Below are 18,172 nucleotides of genomic sequence, written 5' to 3'. Positions count from 1 at the left end.
AGCATAGTATGCTCCGAGTCAAAATATAAAGTAAAATGCAATTACCCTAAAAGACATTTCAAGATTCTCTCCACCCCAGATATCCATTCCTGCATCGTAAGTTCCTATCTCTTCAAAGTAGTTTCTGTCAATAGAAAATAGGCCACCAGCCATAGTAGGGGTCCTAGTTGAAAAAAAACAAAAAGAAAAGAATATCTTTTGAAAACAATGTGTGGAGTTTAATGAGACTGTAGCAAATATTTTTGAGACATTTTAAATTAAAAAAAATAATAGTACTCAAAAATCTCAAACTGGAAACATAAAGCCAAGGTGTAAGAGATTTTAAACTTAATGAATATCATTTTATTTCACATTTCTGTAAAACTAATTTTTACTATGTTTTTCCTATCGGTGATCAAATAGTTACATGGCAGGAACACTGGGCACTTGAGATGTGGGCATCTACACTCCTTCTGAAAGGCAGTGTGAAGAGAAGTTAATACTCTAGCACTACCCTTTAAGAGATTAATCGGTCATGAAACTACCAATTGTGATCTTTTGTCACCTAATTAAAATTAGTTTACTATGAGCTCTAGAAACCTGTGGAAATGGTTTCTCTATGAAAATATCTAGACTGTACTTAAATATGAAAAATATTAAATACTATGAAATGCTTATAGGCAATAAATGTCGAACAAGAATTACAAAAGTATTTTTAAACAACAACCAAAAACACTTGACATCCAATTGTTTATTCTTCTTTTTACATAATTAAAGTGATAGAACTAATCATATAACCCTATGGATAAAAATCATTCCCATATACTACTCAGAAGTTTAAAGGAAATTTGGCAGATTCTATAACTTTTTCCTAGGAGTAAATTTCTCTATAGGAACGAAGAAGTCAGACATTAAGTTTTAAAAGGATGAATTAATTATTAATTAATTTTAAAGATCATTAAAGTCAATGGTTGATGTGTGAACTACACAAGTCTTTCTATACAAGCAGTAAGAAGTGAAACAAAAAAAAAAAGAAAAATTCTAGTTCTTTACAACTGGATCTATACTGGCAATGATTATTTCTGAATATTAATTGGAGTATAATGATTTTCAACATTTGTAGCACATTAGCATCGCCTAAGACACCATTTAAAAATGCATTTCCATGCTTGGGTACAACTCTACACAGATTCAGATTTAACTGACCTGAGATGGGGCTAAACCCTTGGTATTGTATAAAGTTCCCAGGTGATTCTAATGTGACGCTCAAGATGAGAAACACTGATCTAGTAACTTAGATTTGGAATTCTCATCCAAGTAGTCTGAGATTGCTAAAACACCAAATGTTTTGCTTTTCTTGAAATTATATCCTCTTCTGCCACAGGATATGCTCATGTCCTCTAATTGAACAGTGTAGTTCACTGAAACAAACAAACAAAAAAACTCACCGAATAATATTGTAATAATATACCTAGTGCAAAGTTTCCTATTTCTCACTGTTTTATACTCAGGTAATTAACCGTCCATCAGTTGGAATAGCTCAAACTCACTTAGTCTCAGAGCTCTTTTATTACGTCTAGTCTTGCTGGGCTCCTATCATGAAGAGTATCATTGACCTTCTGAGTTATAATGAGAAACACTAACAAAGCTAAACAAATAGTAATTACGGTAGCCATGACCCTCACCTGATTGGGATTTTGGAACTCTATGTCAATAACTATATAAGCATTACAGTGGTGGATAGTCTATTGAATGAAATGAGGAACAAAAATTGTTGCAATTATTGCATCGTAATGCAAAACCAAGTGCTTAAGAATGTTAAGTGATGCATTTTTAATGATCAGTTCAGAGTGCCTATCCACTTATCTGTTTACTAATAAAGTATTAATGCATTAAAGTTAAATACACATATTGATTTTCATCCGTTGGTCATAATTCCTATAAATATGTGAGAACTGTATAATAAATGGCTATAATAAATTATATATTTAACCATAAGAATGACTCAAATAAGTTTCACTTATACTTGGAAAGTAACAAAAACAAAAAAATGACAACTCACCAAAAAAAAAAAGTTCTATATATCTGAAGACAGATGCTCTTAGAGAGAATTTTTTGTCATTACAATGTCACTTAGTTCCCTGAAGTAGCATAGGGACCATGCCTTAAATGATATTTTAGCCAAAGGCAGTGTTCTGCGATATGTTCTGTTCTAAGTCAGCTGCTCTGTAATATCCATAATGAACTATCCATATATATTGCATGGACCTTAAGTGTCCAGGGTGCCTAGAAAACTGAAAAACCTTTGATTATAGTTGAATTAGCTGAGATTATTTGCTTTCTGAGATTGTCTTTATACAACGTCAAACCAGCCAACTAATTCGATCAAGTTTGGGGGAAAACATAATCAGCTCAATGGCTGTGACCATCACCTATCACACAGTAGGTACGGGAAGATGAAGTGAGTTAGTAGAAAAAAAGCACTTAGCACAGTGCCTGGCACATAATAAATAATTAATGAGGTTAGGTGACATATATGTGTTGTCATTGTTGATGTTAATCATTCAAACAAGTCTTGAGTGTCCTTAACTTAATTTGAGCTCCCCATAAACACAGTCTCATTTTGAATTTCAAAATCACTTGGAACTATTTCGTATCTGAGATGCTGGACTCTGAAATTTGTCTTTCTGAACACAACTTTCTATTTTAGAACCTCTCCTATTTCAAGCCAGTGGAAGTCATTTCTACCCTCCATTGGTGATTTTGGTTCTTTAGCTATTCCATATTCTCACATAATAATCCCCTTCAGGAATTGTTTGCTTTCCTTCTCTCACTTCCAGGCTTTGCAGGATTCTGCCATGTCAGGGAAAAACTAGCCTAGCACCCTAGGTTCTATGTCCTTGCCTTATAGCTCAATTTTCTTTTTGTAAATACAAGTGCCTGGGTAAACTTACCTTCACTTCATCCATTTCTGCTCCTAACACTCAGAGAATCATTGAAAAATTAGTAAGATGAGGTCAATTGTTCACACTGGAAGTCCATGTTATTGATTCTCTGCTTAGTCTACAAACTGCTAACAATCATTTTATCTATGTTTACTTGCTCACCTGTCTCATTTTCACTGAATATTTTCCAAAAGTCTTGGACTCTTCTCAAGATTAGAGATTAAGCCAATGCATAAAATCTAAACTCCCTTAATTATGAAATCTAAACTCTCTCTTTCTCTGTATACATCTATATCTAGACTGAGACCTAGACCAGATCTGGATCTAGATATATAGATATATATCAGATATCTAGATATCTATACATATATGGAGGGAGGGGGGGAGAGAGAGAGAGAGAGAGAGAGAGAGAGAGAGAGAGAGAGAGAGAGAGAGAGAGAATCTTCTCATGGCCTCTTCCTTCCTCTTGTCTTAGAGGAACGAATATCTACTTTCCTCTCACTGTATGCTAGCATCTGCTCTTATGCTTTCAGATGGCTCTTTCCTGACTACTCTTTCAGCCACTTGTGCTTTAACTATTTACATTTCTGTTTTATGACTTTGATTTCTAAATTGTTCCCTTGAGCTTACACAACTGCTCAATTAAGTTCTATCCTAAATCAAAATATAACTTTACGTAATCCTACTACTCATTCAAACTAGGGATATAGATTTTCTATTCCCTTCCCTGGTAGTCTTATAGAAAAGATACTGTCTAGCACTCCCTCAACTTCTCTTGACTTCCTAACTAGAATGTGGGTCCTGTTCCCACCTCTACAATAACTTCTTTCTGAAAGGAGCCCATTGATTCTGAACTTCAATAGCCTTTCCTGAATGTCTTCCTCTGAAAGCCTTTAACACAATGCATCAGCCTCCCTGCTTGAAATTCTTTTCACCTCTGACTCACATTGCATTGTGCTAAACTGATTTTTCCTTCTACCAACTAGATTATTAATGTTATGATTCTGATTGACGCTGTCCTCTTCCTGTCCCTCGCTGCCTTTCAGATCGTAGTCAAGTTCCTTGTTTCACATGTGTCACATGAGCACAATATACAATCATAACATTTTTTATAGAGCTATGCATTTAATAATTATCTTCTTTTATCCCCTAACATTGTCCTCCCAAGGGTCTCTCAGTAACAATTTTCTCTACCTGTATACAGGTAAGCTCATTCACCACATGCTTTTAATTGTCAGTCATTTCTATGAAGCTGACTCCTAATCTGTGTTTATTTTCTGCATTGGTTGTGCTTTTTTAGATTATTCACTACATGTTTTTTTTTTTTGTTTTTTTTTAATAAAACAAAAAATTGGCTGTGCTCAGTGTGTTTAACACAGAACTGAGAATGCGCTACCCTTTCCATATCTTCTTCTCTTTCAATGTCCTCTATTTCCTTCCAGAGCCTTAATATAAAATGATGGAAACACCTTTAAGCACCTTTCTTTTTTGTGTCTCACTCAATCATTTCCCCAATACCTCCTTTTTTTATTTTTTTTTCCCAAAGTATTTTTGACTTTTATCTCTTTTCTCTGTTATCAGGGTTACTATCCAATTTGAGTCCTCTTATTGCTAACCATGTGTTAATGGAATTTTCTTGCTCTTTGAGCCTGCCGCTTCCAAAATTTATTCTATAAACCATAGCCAAATTCATTTCTCTATATCAAAACTCCTCTAAAAATGTTAACCAGATGTTCAAAAACCTATTTTAAGGAATACATTCCAACTTCTTATCCTGGCATCCAGGATCTGGAGTGACACAATGAGCTCTCCCATTGCTTTTAACTATTCCCCTGTACTTTAAGTGTTTAGCTGTTACTAGTAAATGCTTCAAACTTCTTCACTTTTCTCACCCTGGTAATATGTTCACATCCATTTGTCCCTTGGATTTTCCTTTTAAAACTCCCCTCATATATTCAAATTTGCTCTATTCTTAGGCCAATCCAAAGGATATATATTCCACACAGCCTGCCCTCCTTCCAGTCGGGATGTAATATTTTCCTTCTACCTTCTATAGCACCCTGTTTCGTTCTCTCAAGGCACTTGTAACTTTTTATTGAGTATTATATTTATATCTATATACATTTTATGACTTCTGTACATAAGCCAATATAATGGTTTAATAGTATTAGACAATTAATAGATATTTATTGAATAAATAAAATTTTAAAAAAGCAATGTATTCCAGGGCCACAAAACAATCTATTTGAAAGTTTAAATTACATGCACTTTTATTTCTGTAATTACAACCGAAAAACTTTGCTCACATCTGCTAAATTGGTGAATAACAAAAATGTCTTCACTGATTCCAGGATTTTTAAAGGCCTTATTATCTAATGGGAGTTTGGGGGTTGAGAGTGGTAGAATTTTAGAATTAAAGATATAAAGCTTTGTAACAATGTAGAATATTAAAGGACTCCAAAATGTAAACATTTGACAAAAAAAAAAAAAAAAGACAAAAAAAAAACTGAATCATTTTACCAGAAGTTGGTAAATCCAAAGAAACTATGATAGAATACTTTTGAGTATTCAGTAATGCTAAAATGCAATGCCTGTATATTCACCAAGAAGATAATGTACCCTGTATTTCACACTATGTGCGTGAAAAATAGGTATACAGTAAGGAAACTCTAGGGGGTAGCTAAGTTTAGGTTTTAGGAATTAGTTTCTAGATTGATGGAGTTCAAAACTCAAACCCACAGACTAACCTTCAGCAAGTCACTTAAGTTCTGTGCCTCAGTTTCATAATCTACAAAATAGGATCTATGCATCAATGTACATGATACTCTTAGAATAGAACCAATGCAAAGCAAGTACTATACATTTTAAATAGTTTTACTAAACAAGAAGAAAAGTTTGTCAAGATTGCAATCAGCTTTATTTTTATTGTTTTCAGAATCCAATTAATTTTAAATAGAATTGTAATATTTTAGAGCTACAGAATCCTACAGATTTGGTCAGCCAAATTTAGTTGCAATGTGTTTAAATGATTTCTTCAAGGAACCACAGATAGTTATAGTTAGTGGCCCAGTTAAAAAAGCATTTCCTTTCTTTCTTTCTCTCTCTCTCTCTCTCTCTCTCTCTCTCTCCCTCCCTCCCTCTCTCCTTCCTTCCATTCTCTCTCTCTCCCTTCCTTCCTTCCTTCCTTCCTTCCTTCCTTCCTTCCTTCCTTCCTTCCTTCTCTCCCTCCCTTTCTTCCTCTCTTGCTTTCTTTCCTCCTTCCTTTCTTTCTTCCTTTTTCCCTTCCCTTCCCTTCCCTTCCCTTCTTTTCCCTTCCCTTCCCTTCCCCTTCCCTTCCCTTCTTTTCCCTTCCCTTCCCTTCCCTTCCCTTCCCTTCCCTTCCCTTCCCTTCCCTTCCCTTCCCTTCCCTTCCCTTCCCTTCCCTTCCCTTCCCTTCCCTTCCCTTCCCTTCCCTTCCCTTCCCTTCCCTTCCCTTCCCTTCCCTTCCCTTCCCTTCCCTTCCCTTCCCTTCCCTTCCCTTCCCTTCCCTTCCCTTCCCTTCCCTTCCCTTCCCTTCTTTCCTTAACTTTCCTTTCCTTTCCTTTTTACTTCCTTCCCTTCCTCCCTCCCTCCTGCCCTTCCTTTCTCCCTCTCTTTTTCTTTATTTTTCTTTCTTCCTTTCTTTCTTCCTAATCATACAACAATCAGTAATTTCTTGATTTATCCATTTAACTTATACAGCAAAGGTTTTGAATAGCTAATTAGAAATTAGCTAACTTTAAGTTCCAAATGTATGCACCATGTTTTCCTGTGAATTTTAGCACTGTCCTTCAAAACAATTTCTTTCAAAGTTATTGAAACATCATTTATTTTCACTAACTTTTTTCTTTTGCTATATTAAGATTCTATTTAATCTTACTTGGCAAACAACCAAGGTCTCTGGAGAAAAAGTCTAAAGAAGATTTGAGAGATGTTAGGCTGCTATTTGCATTGGTCAAATATCACAATATTCAGACTTAGTGTTTAGCTCTGTATCAACAGTCCTCATACATTATAAACGATAATAAAGAGAACTTATAAATAAATATTTATTATTTATGCAAATGCAGGCATGAATAGCTGAAATATTCGTATAATTTTGATTTTCTTAAATCATAAAATATAATAGCTTCATTTAGTTAAACATTTTGCAGGTTTAGAAACCAAAGGAAAATTAGATGCTATGAGTCTCTCTTCTTCCATCCTTATTCTGTCCCCTATGCCTGACTATACAAAGTAGAAGAGAGAGAAAGGAAGCAAAGACATAACAATTATTAGTGCAATGAATGATCAGCTTCTGAATGTGATTAAAGGTTTTTACAGAGAAAAAAATGGGAAGTTTAGTGGAATATTACACATGATGAGACTCATTTGAACATGTTTGGGTGAGAAGATGAAGCTTTCTATAGAAAAGAAACTGTTACTGTAAGAGTTTATGCTATCTTAGACTCTAAGCAAGAAAGCTTATTCAAATCCTGTAGAATCTATGGGAGAGAAGAGTTTCAAAGTTATTTTTAAAAGATAAGAAAAAAATAAAGTTTTGCTTAGTATAGGCAAATGACATGTTTTTCCACCAAAGAACCCATTTACCAACAAGTATTGGAATCAAATGCCTTACCCTGTCCTTAAAGGAGTAGTTTTTTGTTTTGTTTTTTTCCTTAATCCTTTTTCATAATCCTCACTACCTGAAAAAATCCTAAGCTTCCAAGTGGATATACAGTAGTTGGTGCAAGTTTTAGTCTTTCCTTCTACTTTCATTTTATGCATAAGAGGGGTCAACATAAAAAAAATAAGGTTAGCTGGAATCAAATGTTTTAAAATATTTTGGTTGATGTGATAAAATTTTTTTAGTATATTAATGTGATACTTAATTCACCACCTTGTAACCTTTCTATAGTACCTTTGTTTTCTTCTCACCTCAACAGACTGCTAGTAAAGTCTTGTAAATTATCCCCTAAGCCATTAGAAAGTAATACAACATAATATAAATGTGCTATTTTTCTCCAAAAAACATAGGTTCACTGATTCCATCTGAGGTGGAATCTTTTTTCTCTCAAAATCAACATATATTAGATTTTAACAGGAGTAGGTAAGAATGCTGAATAGTTGAATATTCCAAAATTGAACTATTTTTTTCAAAGTCTTTGCTCTGCTCAGAACCTTCACCTTTCCTGTAGTGTTGCTTTAGTATCTCCTGTTGCAAAAAAAAAAAAAAAAAAAAAAAAAAAAGTGTCTCACAGGCTTTGAGAGGATTTGTCTATGCTTCTGTTTTCCAATTTAAAAGTATATTTTCATTGGACTAAGAAAAACAGAATATCTGACAGGTAAAAATTAAGAAATAGATTATCAGTTGCTATTAAACAATAAGTGATATTGCCTTATATTTTATAAGATTTTACAGAATAAAATAAGTGTATTCATTTGTTATACTTACTAGGAGAACTATAAATTGAAGTCAGTGATACTTTTGGGGGAAAACAAATTGGCAGAAGCTATCAACAATATTAAAACAAATTTCATATTGTCTGCATAATTCTAAAGAGACCACATTATATGCAAAAACTGTAGATCAGAAGACATAACTGGCAAAAATAAATATAAACAAATTCTTAATTGACTTTAGACTATTAAAAATGGAAGATAAGCTAAGTAAATAACAGATATTAGCAGCAGATATTAATTTAATAAAAATTAAAATTTTTATTTGTGTAGAAAATTTAATGGCATAGGAAAATACGACATATCAACTTTTAAATTATGACGAAATATATCTGGAAAGAACTATAACAAAATACTAAAAGAGATGTGGCTCACTGATGTCCAGTTTTATCCTGCTTTAGGTACTTGTCACGTTTATTTTGCAATGCATACATGTTAGTTACATGATCATAAATAAATTTAAAATAACTCATTTCAAATACATTTCTCGTGAAATATTTTACAGTACTTCATGAGTTAGGAAAGGCTGGGAGAATAATTTTCCATTTAATAGTTGAGAAGACTGGGTAACTTCCCAATTGGAAAAGCTTAAAGGAAAACCCAGATCCTCCAAAGCCAGTGTCAATACTTCTTCAATGATATCACACTACAGGATGCAAGAAATATATATGTGGTCATTCCATGATTTTTTTTTTCAAAATAAAGGCACAATGATTGTAATATCAGGTGTTACTAATAATGTTACTTATTTAATCTTTATAAATTCCTAATTCCAATTGAGAGAAAATATATGTATGAGATCAGACAAATGTTTAAAAAAGGGACATCAAAGTACGTAAAAAGTGTTAGGTACAAGAATTCATAATTACATCTATATTTCATTTATTATGATAGGAATACTTAGAAGAAATTATAAAACTCTATTGTTTTGCTTTAGGAAGATACTGAACATGGTACTCCAAGTTAAATTGCAGGAAGTCATACTAAGAATATTAATAATAACTAAATGCAAAAGAGTCCATAAGGTAAAACACAAAGGGTAAAGAAAGTTAATAGACTTGATAAATAATCTGTAGGTTTTTAGTAAAGAAATCCATTTCAATCATTGAGAAATTAAAGTAGAAACGAATATCTTTATAACTATGTATTGAGGGTTACTCACAGGGCATAATTAAGAAACTAAAACGATCAATGAGATTAAAGCCGGATTCTTTTCCAGAAGCACACACCACTCTAGCAGCGGACATAGCTTAACTCCTGTGCATTCAGACCCTGGCCATGTATGCTGGCCTACTTCCCTCATCCACCATACATATGGCCAGTCCCAGACAGTGAACAACTTCAGAGCAGAGACTGCCTTTTTCATTTTCATATGCGCAGAATTTAGCACATATAATGTGTATTTGCATATAAACTCAGACTCATTTCAATAGCTTCAACAGAATCACTCAAAAGTTAGATGCATGAGAAAAAATGCATAATACACCCCAATCTAATGAAATGATTTGACAGATTATCTGTACTACCAGATAATCTCTGATACTAGTTAATATTCCATTAGATTATATATGTGCAAACTCATAGACAGCTAACTTGTCTAATATTTTAAATCTCCGCCATTTCCCAGGCAGTAGCCTCTAAGTCAAAGGTCACAAATGTAAGCAATTATAGCCAGGTAAATAAAGTCAATATGTGAAGTTGGTTAGTTGCAATAAGCGTATTTATCTCACCTTGATTGGGATACAGCTACAGAGAAATATTTTTCCAAGTGCAAGAATGATGACAAAAGGCAACTCAAAGCAGGGACACACACACAAAAGGAGTTGTAGGGATCCAACTAAACTTTCATGCTACTTCTAGATGGGCAGCTTCTACTCAACTCCTCAAGTAGGAATACTGCACCACTAGAGTAAGATCTGACTTTTCAAGAATAGCTGCAAATCCAGATTTTTATTTAAAACATCTCATTTAAAAATTTTTGGTAGTTTTTTTTTTTTTTTTTTTTTTAACTGCAAAACACTGTAGACCAAGTAAAACACACCTAGGGAACATATTTGACATGCAACCTCCTGATTTATGATCTCTGCTGTAACAATTTTATTACTCTATTGTTGCACGTATAATTGAGATATTCCTGAAAAGTCATATAATTTGACTACTAAAATGTCAAGGAGAGTTTAGTAATAAGAAAGCTAAACACTCAGGATTATGTGTGTTATTATTCCATACTCATAACTTCACAAATTCCAAGTATTTCACAAACTCCATTTATTATCAAAATGAAGATACAAAGCCCAGAGGTGAAAATAGAATAAGTAAAACAAATATAAACTTTGCTTTAAATGTGGTATAACTAAGAGTAGGTCAGAAGTTCAAGTTGGTGCTCTATGTATGCAGGTATATGATCATATTTCTAAATTATGACTAACTAGTCAATTATAGTCACTAGAAAGTTCTGTCTTAACTGACATTTTGAATGAAGCATTCCACTAAGAAAACTAATATTTCAACCTCATTTTAATCACTTTAGCTATTCAGAATTCTGTTAATCAAGTAGGAAAAAAAAAAAAACTGTCTTCAACACCTAGGATGATTTATCTGTTTGTACAAATGTGAGAAAGATGATCACATCTTCAAATAATAGATTACAAGTACAAAGAAAGTTCACATTGTCACTATGCTGATGATAATTACCTGCAGGCTGTTACAACACAGCCCATGAATTAATTAACCTTTTGCCATAAATATCTAGAAACTTCAGCAAAGACAGCTTTCTCTTTTTCTTTTGCTCCCTCAGCATTTTAGAAAGTGAAATACTATGTAGTTACGGTGGGAAACAGATAAAATATATTTATATTTTATAATTTTTATATTTATCAACTTCATATTTTACAATAAAACCACATAAATTGTGGTTAAAATATAGCAAGTTGGATGTTTCATCTTATGTTTTAGTTAATGAAAGATGGGAGATAGTGTGTGGTTTCTATGTAGAGCTTTACTTTCAGGAACGAGATCAGTAAATTCTTCCTATAAATGTTGGCTACCTCTTATTAAGTTGGTGCAAAAATAATTGCGGTTTTTGCAATTGTTTTTTAACCTTTCAAACCGCAATTACTTTTGTACCAACCTAATAATTATCTACCTTTTGACTCCAAGAAAATAAAGTTAGTCAATTTTTAGACTTAGTTTTAATTAATTCATTAAATAACAGATCTCGCCAATGGGTAAGTCATTCCCTCATTAGGTTAGGAGACATTCTTATTTAGATAATGAGTTATATGTATTCTTTCAGAATGTTAGGGTATTTCTCTATTATTCCAATTAAATGATGATTTGCCAAATTAATCTTTAAAGAGCTAAACTAATGAACTCCCTCCCCAAAGTATTAGTCAGTAAATTTATATTTGGTTGCAGATAAGAGGTACACAATAATATGCCAAATTAAAAAGGAGATAACTTTATGTTAATAAAATGGGTAATGCTTACCTAGACAACTAATAATGCATATGATATATATATATATATATATATATATATTTTATTTTGTATTAAGGGAAAACATATTTTATGAATACATATTTCAAATTAAGCAGCTACTTTAAATAATTTTGGAATAAATCCTTCACAATTGTTAATATATTAAAATTTTCCAAATGGATTTTTCTTTTGTATTCCCAGAAAGGTAGTTCTTTAAGGTTGGTAAATTTGAATATTTACCAAAACATTTTTGGTTATTTCAGTTTTGAGAACACCTCTACTATAAAGCATAAACATTTAGGCAATAAATACGTCTACCTGAAGTGTCAAGTCTAGTACATATTTGTCACATGGACAACTTAAAATAAACATATTTTGAATATAAAAATATACAAAGTTTCAAAAGAAATTTGGCACTTCTGCCAATACTTAAATTTGCCTATGTTAATTTAAACTAGATTTAATATGGCCATTGATTCTTAGATGACCATGTAAAAAGTGATAATTCATATGTATACATGAATAAAAAGTATATGAGGGACTTGAAAAGATTTGAAAACGAGAACACGCATTTATAATACTTCTTAATTATTATAGAAATACACAGGCTATCCTTTGGAAGTTATGATCTACATACCTGACAGGTAATGTTCTGTCTCCTTTCCTCCTATCCATTTCTCTTTGGGGAACAGGATACCAACGGAAATTCAGTTTCCAGTTAAAACCGCCATAAGTCATGTCTGACCCAGCCATGTATTCAAAGGTATCATCACTAATCACATCAATGATGGGGCACACAACTGTTTTCCTGAAGAAAAAGTAAAACCAGATTACATATAAATAATAATTTAAATGTCACATTAGTTTCTTCAAACTCAATATAGCTGATATGTTGAAATTTAATTATTTTATGACTGTAATACTATGTTTTTATTCTCATTTTATCCTTTTTGCCTATGGAATGATTTCATTTTACCACATCTTTCTTACAGTCAACTTTATACTACCATGTATAATCTAATCAAATATAGTAATTGATCTTCAAGCAGATTTCCAAATGCATTCTAAATACTAACTAGGCAGGATGAACATGGTCTATTTTTCATAAAATCTCCACCCACAGCCTGATTAGAAGATGTGCTTTGATATTATGTATCATTTTAGTTATTTCTTTTATAGAAAAGTAATAGCATGAATGGAGTGGAAAATGGATGATTGCATTAGATCTGGTAGTTTGAGTCTCAGAGGGGTAAGGTTAGTTGAAAGAAATAGTTTTAAGAAAATCTTCATGGGAAAAAAAATCACTACCAGGAAAAACAAACAAACAAATGGAAGTCAACAAAAAGAAACAATTATAAAAATTATGATCATCAGTATTAAGCAAATGTTTCCTGTGAAAGACATTAGGGTGATGACAATTTCTGAGAAACTGTCCTAGACTAAAGAGTTTATAGTAACAATCTACATATTTTAAGATAGGAAAAGATAAGCAACTTCAGTTTCTGGTGTTTGTCCCATGACCTGTCTTTTCTTAAAGGAAGAGGAAGAGCCAGGAGATTTGGTGTTCTTGATAGTGGCTTTTTAGGGTAAGAAATTGTTCGCCATTGGAAATCATTGGGTAGTCTTTTAATCTACGTTGTATCTCCTCCAATCTTTCCTGCTCCCAGCTTATGTTTTATTATGGGCTCAACCTTCTGTCATCTCCACAGGAAAAGTCAGGTCTACCATGTTTGCATTGGTTGTAGCTAATTCTGAAGAGCAGAGCTTATTTTTCATATGTGATAGAAGGTAAATATACAAATATTATTTTTAATCACCCATAGATGTGGAAAACAAATAAATGTTGTTTCTCATTTATTCTGGTTTTGTCACACCGGTATCATCAACACTCATTTTCCATTGGGTCTTATATTCCATACAATTTGTTAAAGCCTGGAGTTCTCTGAAATCAATAGAATTCATCTAGCCTTGAAAAAGTTTCTTGGTAATGCTGGTCCCTACCAAATCTATAATTTTCTCTTTCTTCATTAAATTTAATGATTTAATTTGTAGGAAGATAAAATTAGATCTAATACCCTTGAATAGGACTTTATTATCTAGTTATGGCAACTTCAGAACTGAGAAGTAGGATAAGACGTTAGAGATCATTATATGCAAATACAATTTAACATGTTGTTAGATTAAAAACTAAATGATCTATGCTTGACCATATTGAAACAATATTATACTAAAAACTCACTAAGTTGAATATGAAACACATGTTTTAAAAAGCAGCATAATGTATGGAATGGTGCCAGGAAATGCATTTAAGGTGTCCAAGTTCACTTCACTTTGCCAGGCTTACCATTCTGTGGGGACTGTACAATACACAGAGTGAAAAAATGTCATTAGCCATGTAGTACACTCAGTTGACTAAAAGGTTCCTACTCCTTTGTTTAACTGCTATGGTTCATTTTACTGACAACCTCCATCCATCTTCCTGGCAAGTACCAAATCCTGCCGTTTATGTGATGTAGCTGCACTAGCTCACACTAAGCGACCCCTGTCTTGGATGCTTAATTAAAAACTTCAATTCCAGAAAGATCTTTCTACTGTAGATGAAATAACTTTGTAAGCAAGGTGTTATGCGATGCTTTGCTATTATATCAGACAGTATTCAACATATTTGTCTTCATTAAGTGCTTGGGAATTACACTCATTTATCACCAATGTTTATGAATATCTTTAGGAAAAGCTCATACTTCACAGCATCCTCATCAGAGACAACTGCAGGTATCAATGAGGGTTTTCATTTCTATAAAGTAGTAGTCAATCTTTCAGATTCCACTGTTTGTATGTACAAAGTAGCAATATTGCTTAAACAATTACACTTATTCTTTATAGCTGTGCTATGCTTTTTTGATTTTTGGTTAAATCATGATTTCATTTCAGTGTTATGTGTGCTTATTTTTAAGATCCTCAAGGTGGTTTTGAACTAGACTTTGAATAAGGGCAGTGACCTAGTAGAAGGAAGGCTGGTCTCAGAATGGGAAAAGGTGAAGTGTCGCTATCACTTCCAATAGCTGGGACAAGCTACTTAACTTACCTGTGCATTCCTATCATTAGGTACAGGTAAGAACATCTATATTAGCTACCCCACACAGTAGTTTTGAGGATACAATATGGTGCTTTGAAAACGGATTTTATAAAATGGTACTACTTCAAATTACACTGATTTCCTTCACCTAAAAAATGAATATTGAACACATTTTTACGGTTTGAATGTGTTGATTATTTCTAACTCACATGTTCCTGTTCATCCCTAATAAGCCAAGGTCTTTATTAAATGAGAGGGGTAGAGATGGCTATTTTCAAAGCTGGTAAATAAACCTTCTGAAAAACAGCAACCTCGGAGAGAGTTTTGATAGAAAGTCGAAGTGTCCTAACAGGTTCAGTCATAACCCAGGCAGACACAACACGTGATTTCTTACCTGTCTTCCTTTATTCTCGCCAGCAAGGGCTCCAACCATCCTAAAGTACATTCACAGTGTGCATCGAGAAAAGTTATGACCTGCCCTTTTGAAGCAGCTGCTCCTCGAAGGCGGGCGCGTATTAACCCAGAGCGCTCTTCCATTCTGATAATTTTTACTGGCACTTCTAAATTTTTCACATAGTTCTCTAATGTCAACTTGAGAAAATCTGTAACGTGCAATGAGAATGCATAAGAAAGTTTTGAGACTGTTTTAAGACATAGAAGAGATACTACTGCCCAGATGAAAATACAATACACACAAATGATGGCCAACTCCTGTCAATATATTTTTGCAGTAGATGAAATAAAGATATGGAGATTTCATAAGTATATTAATGTACAGTTATTATTATAACTCTGTTACTTCTCTGACAATAAGGATAAAATAAGAAGTTAATATATTAGACTCTAATTTAGAAACTGAGCCACAATGGCAAATGCAGCCTCCTTAATTATGTTATTTATTTTGCATTTGACTGAACTAAAAGAAGAAAGAAAAGACAAGTATCCATAAAGTCATATAAATGCTTAATCACGTGAGCTGTTGAGTTGGGGAAAAATGGAACACTTCTGAAAGTTATTTTGGCTGATTTCTTGGGTTAGTAAGAACCAAATGGAATCATGAGAAATACTGAAAGAAGTAGTTACTTGTTCCTAGAGTTGTCATTGAGTAGGTATATTAATGAAAATACACTGACGATGATGGGCGGTTTCAGAATTAGTATAGTTATAAGGAAAATACAGATCATTTTCCAGATGCCTTTTTAACCATAATAAAGTTTTCTAATTAAAAAAATGTATATACAAGAAAAATATTTATACCTCTTTCACTTGCATCATCCACCAAGATGACCTCAGAAAGTAAATAGTGTGGGGAACGATTTATAACACTATAAACAGTTCTAAGGAGAGTGCTCCAAGCTTCATTATGAAACACAATGACTACACTTGTGTTTGGAAGATCATCAGGGTAGACCTTTGTCTTGCATCTGGAACAGACGAAAGAAGTATATGTTAATAAATAATTCATTTTTAATTCTGATCACTGTAATAACAAAAATTTATCACACAATTTAGACATGAAAGGCCCTTACTAAAGGAAACATTTTATGAATATCTAAAATAATTTTCCTTTTTATAAATGCTGTAATAGTTGGCATTTTGAAAATTAAATATGTATAATTACTAATATTTCATTTTTACTCCTGCAGGGAACCAAGCAGCATGATTTCCACAAGTCTAAGAAAGCTAAAGTAACATTCTGAGACTGTCAGTAAAAGACCAGGTACAACAGAAACAGATCAATTCATTTAGTGGATCTCATTTTATTCTTTGTTTAGAAAAAAAATAATTATTATATAACTCAAAAAATCATAAGAACATAAGAACATAAAAAGACATATGCCCACAGGGTTTTGAAGCATGTAAAACAGATTACTTGTCTATTCTAAAATCTAGTTATGCATTCTGTTTTGAAAATCTAGGTTTCCATTCTGTTGGAGAATGCTATAAGCCGTGTGTACTTGGAAGGAAAGGTTTAGGGACCAGGATGTATGTTGCAGATTCTTGATTAGTACTACATAATTGAAATCAGAGATTAGGAATGGAAATGGTAGGCCACCAGCAATTCTCAAACTTTAATGGGCATAGGAATCACCTAGGGATTTATTAAAATGCATATTCTGGCACTGTAGGTCTGGGGTGCAGCCTGAGAGTCTGTATTTTTCAAAAAAGCTTCCAGGTGACTCAGATGCTGCTGGTCCCTGAAGCACACAGATTAGTAAGGGCTAAACCATAGTTGTCATTACTATTAGAATTTGATGTCTTGACAATAACTTTTAACTTGACTTATAAATCCAAAGTAGCCCAGATTTTACTTTTCAAATAATAAATCCAAAATAGTACATTGGGATAAATAATATAATATGCATATTGTTCTAGTGGTCATCAAAAGTTTAATATGCAGGTGATCCTTACCTTCCTCAACTTGACAATATTCAGATATTTCTGACAGGTGCTTTTTAAATCATCGTGATTATAGAATATTATTATTATTATTATTATTTATTTATTTTTAGTTGCAGGGGGTGCTGCCCACCATCCTTTGCGGGAGTCGAGGAATTGAACTGGCAACCTCTGGCCCATGTGGGAATCGAACCGGCAGCCTTCGGAGTTAGGAGCACGGAGCTCTAACTGCCTGAGCCACCGGGCCGGCCCCAAAATATTAATAATAATAATAATAATAATAATAATAATGCCACTGAGTATCCAGAATAGGAATAGAAGTTCATTCACCCTAGGTTATTTTTTCATGTCAAATGTGAAGAGAATTAAAATCATTTCATAAAATAAAATGAACGAGATATTTCCTGCTACTCACGAACAACCTACTACGTGACACAAAATAAGCATTGTCAAAGTTAGTCTCCTTTACAGATGAATAAAAAAAAAAAGTCCAGTAAAATGTGGGAAATGAAGGCATATAATAAAACAAATACTGACTGAGTGTTTATTGAGATTTTAATCATCTTTTAAAACAATCTAAAATATCACCTGCTCAGTGAATCTTCTGTAATATAGCCAGGTAAAAATGTACATATACCTGAACCTTAATTTTTTCCCACATATATTTATTTGAATACATTTATTATGTACCCACAATATATGATATTGCATATATAAGAAAATACAACTATAGGGAGAAAATATAGTTTGATTCACAGTCCTTCCCATTTTGCTGGGAAAAATTCAAGATTCAAGTATTTTCTCTGTGCTTCATCATTTGAATTAGCAGCTAGTC

At 33.0% G+C, this 18,172-nt stretch overlaps 1 protein-coding gene across 6 annotated transcripts in view; it reads right to left on the bottom strand.

Moving 5' to 3' along the window:
- GALNT13 (polypeptide N-acetylgalactosaminyltransferase 13) overlaps positions 1-18,172 on the bottom strand; it is a 462,057-nt gene that overhangs the window by 187,929 nt on the left and 255,956 nt on the right. For all 6 annotated transcript variants that reach the window (XM_074336508.2, XM_074336503.2, XM_074336499.2 and 3 more), the window contains exons 5-8: positions 16,195-16,361; positions 15,332-15,539; positions 12,499-12,669; positions 46-163 (exon numbers count right to left, since the gene is read on the bottom strand). In XM_074336508.2, the coding sequence (XP_074192609.1) occupies positions 46-163; positions 12,499-12,669; positions 15,332-15,539; positions 16,195-16,361 (664 nt within the window). The remainder of the gene's footprint in view (positions 1-45; positions 164-12,498; positions 12,670-15,331; positions 15,540-16,194; positions 16,362-18,172) is intronic.

This window comes from Rhinolophus sinicus, chromosome 17 (genome assembly GCF_057876585.1).
Source record: "Rhinolophus sinicus isolate RSI-liver-muscle chromosome 17, RSI-T2T, whole genome shotgun sequence".
Taxonomy (NCBI): domain Eukaryota; kingdom Metazoa; phylum Chordata; class Mammalia; order Chiroptera; family Rhinolophidae; genus Rhinolophus; species Rhinolophus sinicus.
This window is presented reverse-complemented; position numbering and strand designations above follow the sequence as displayed.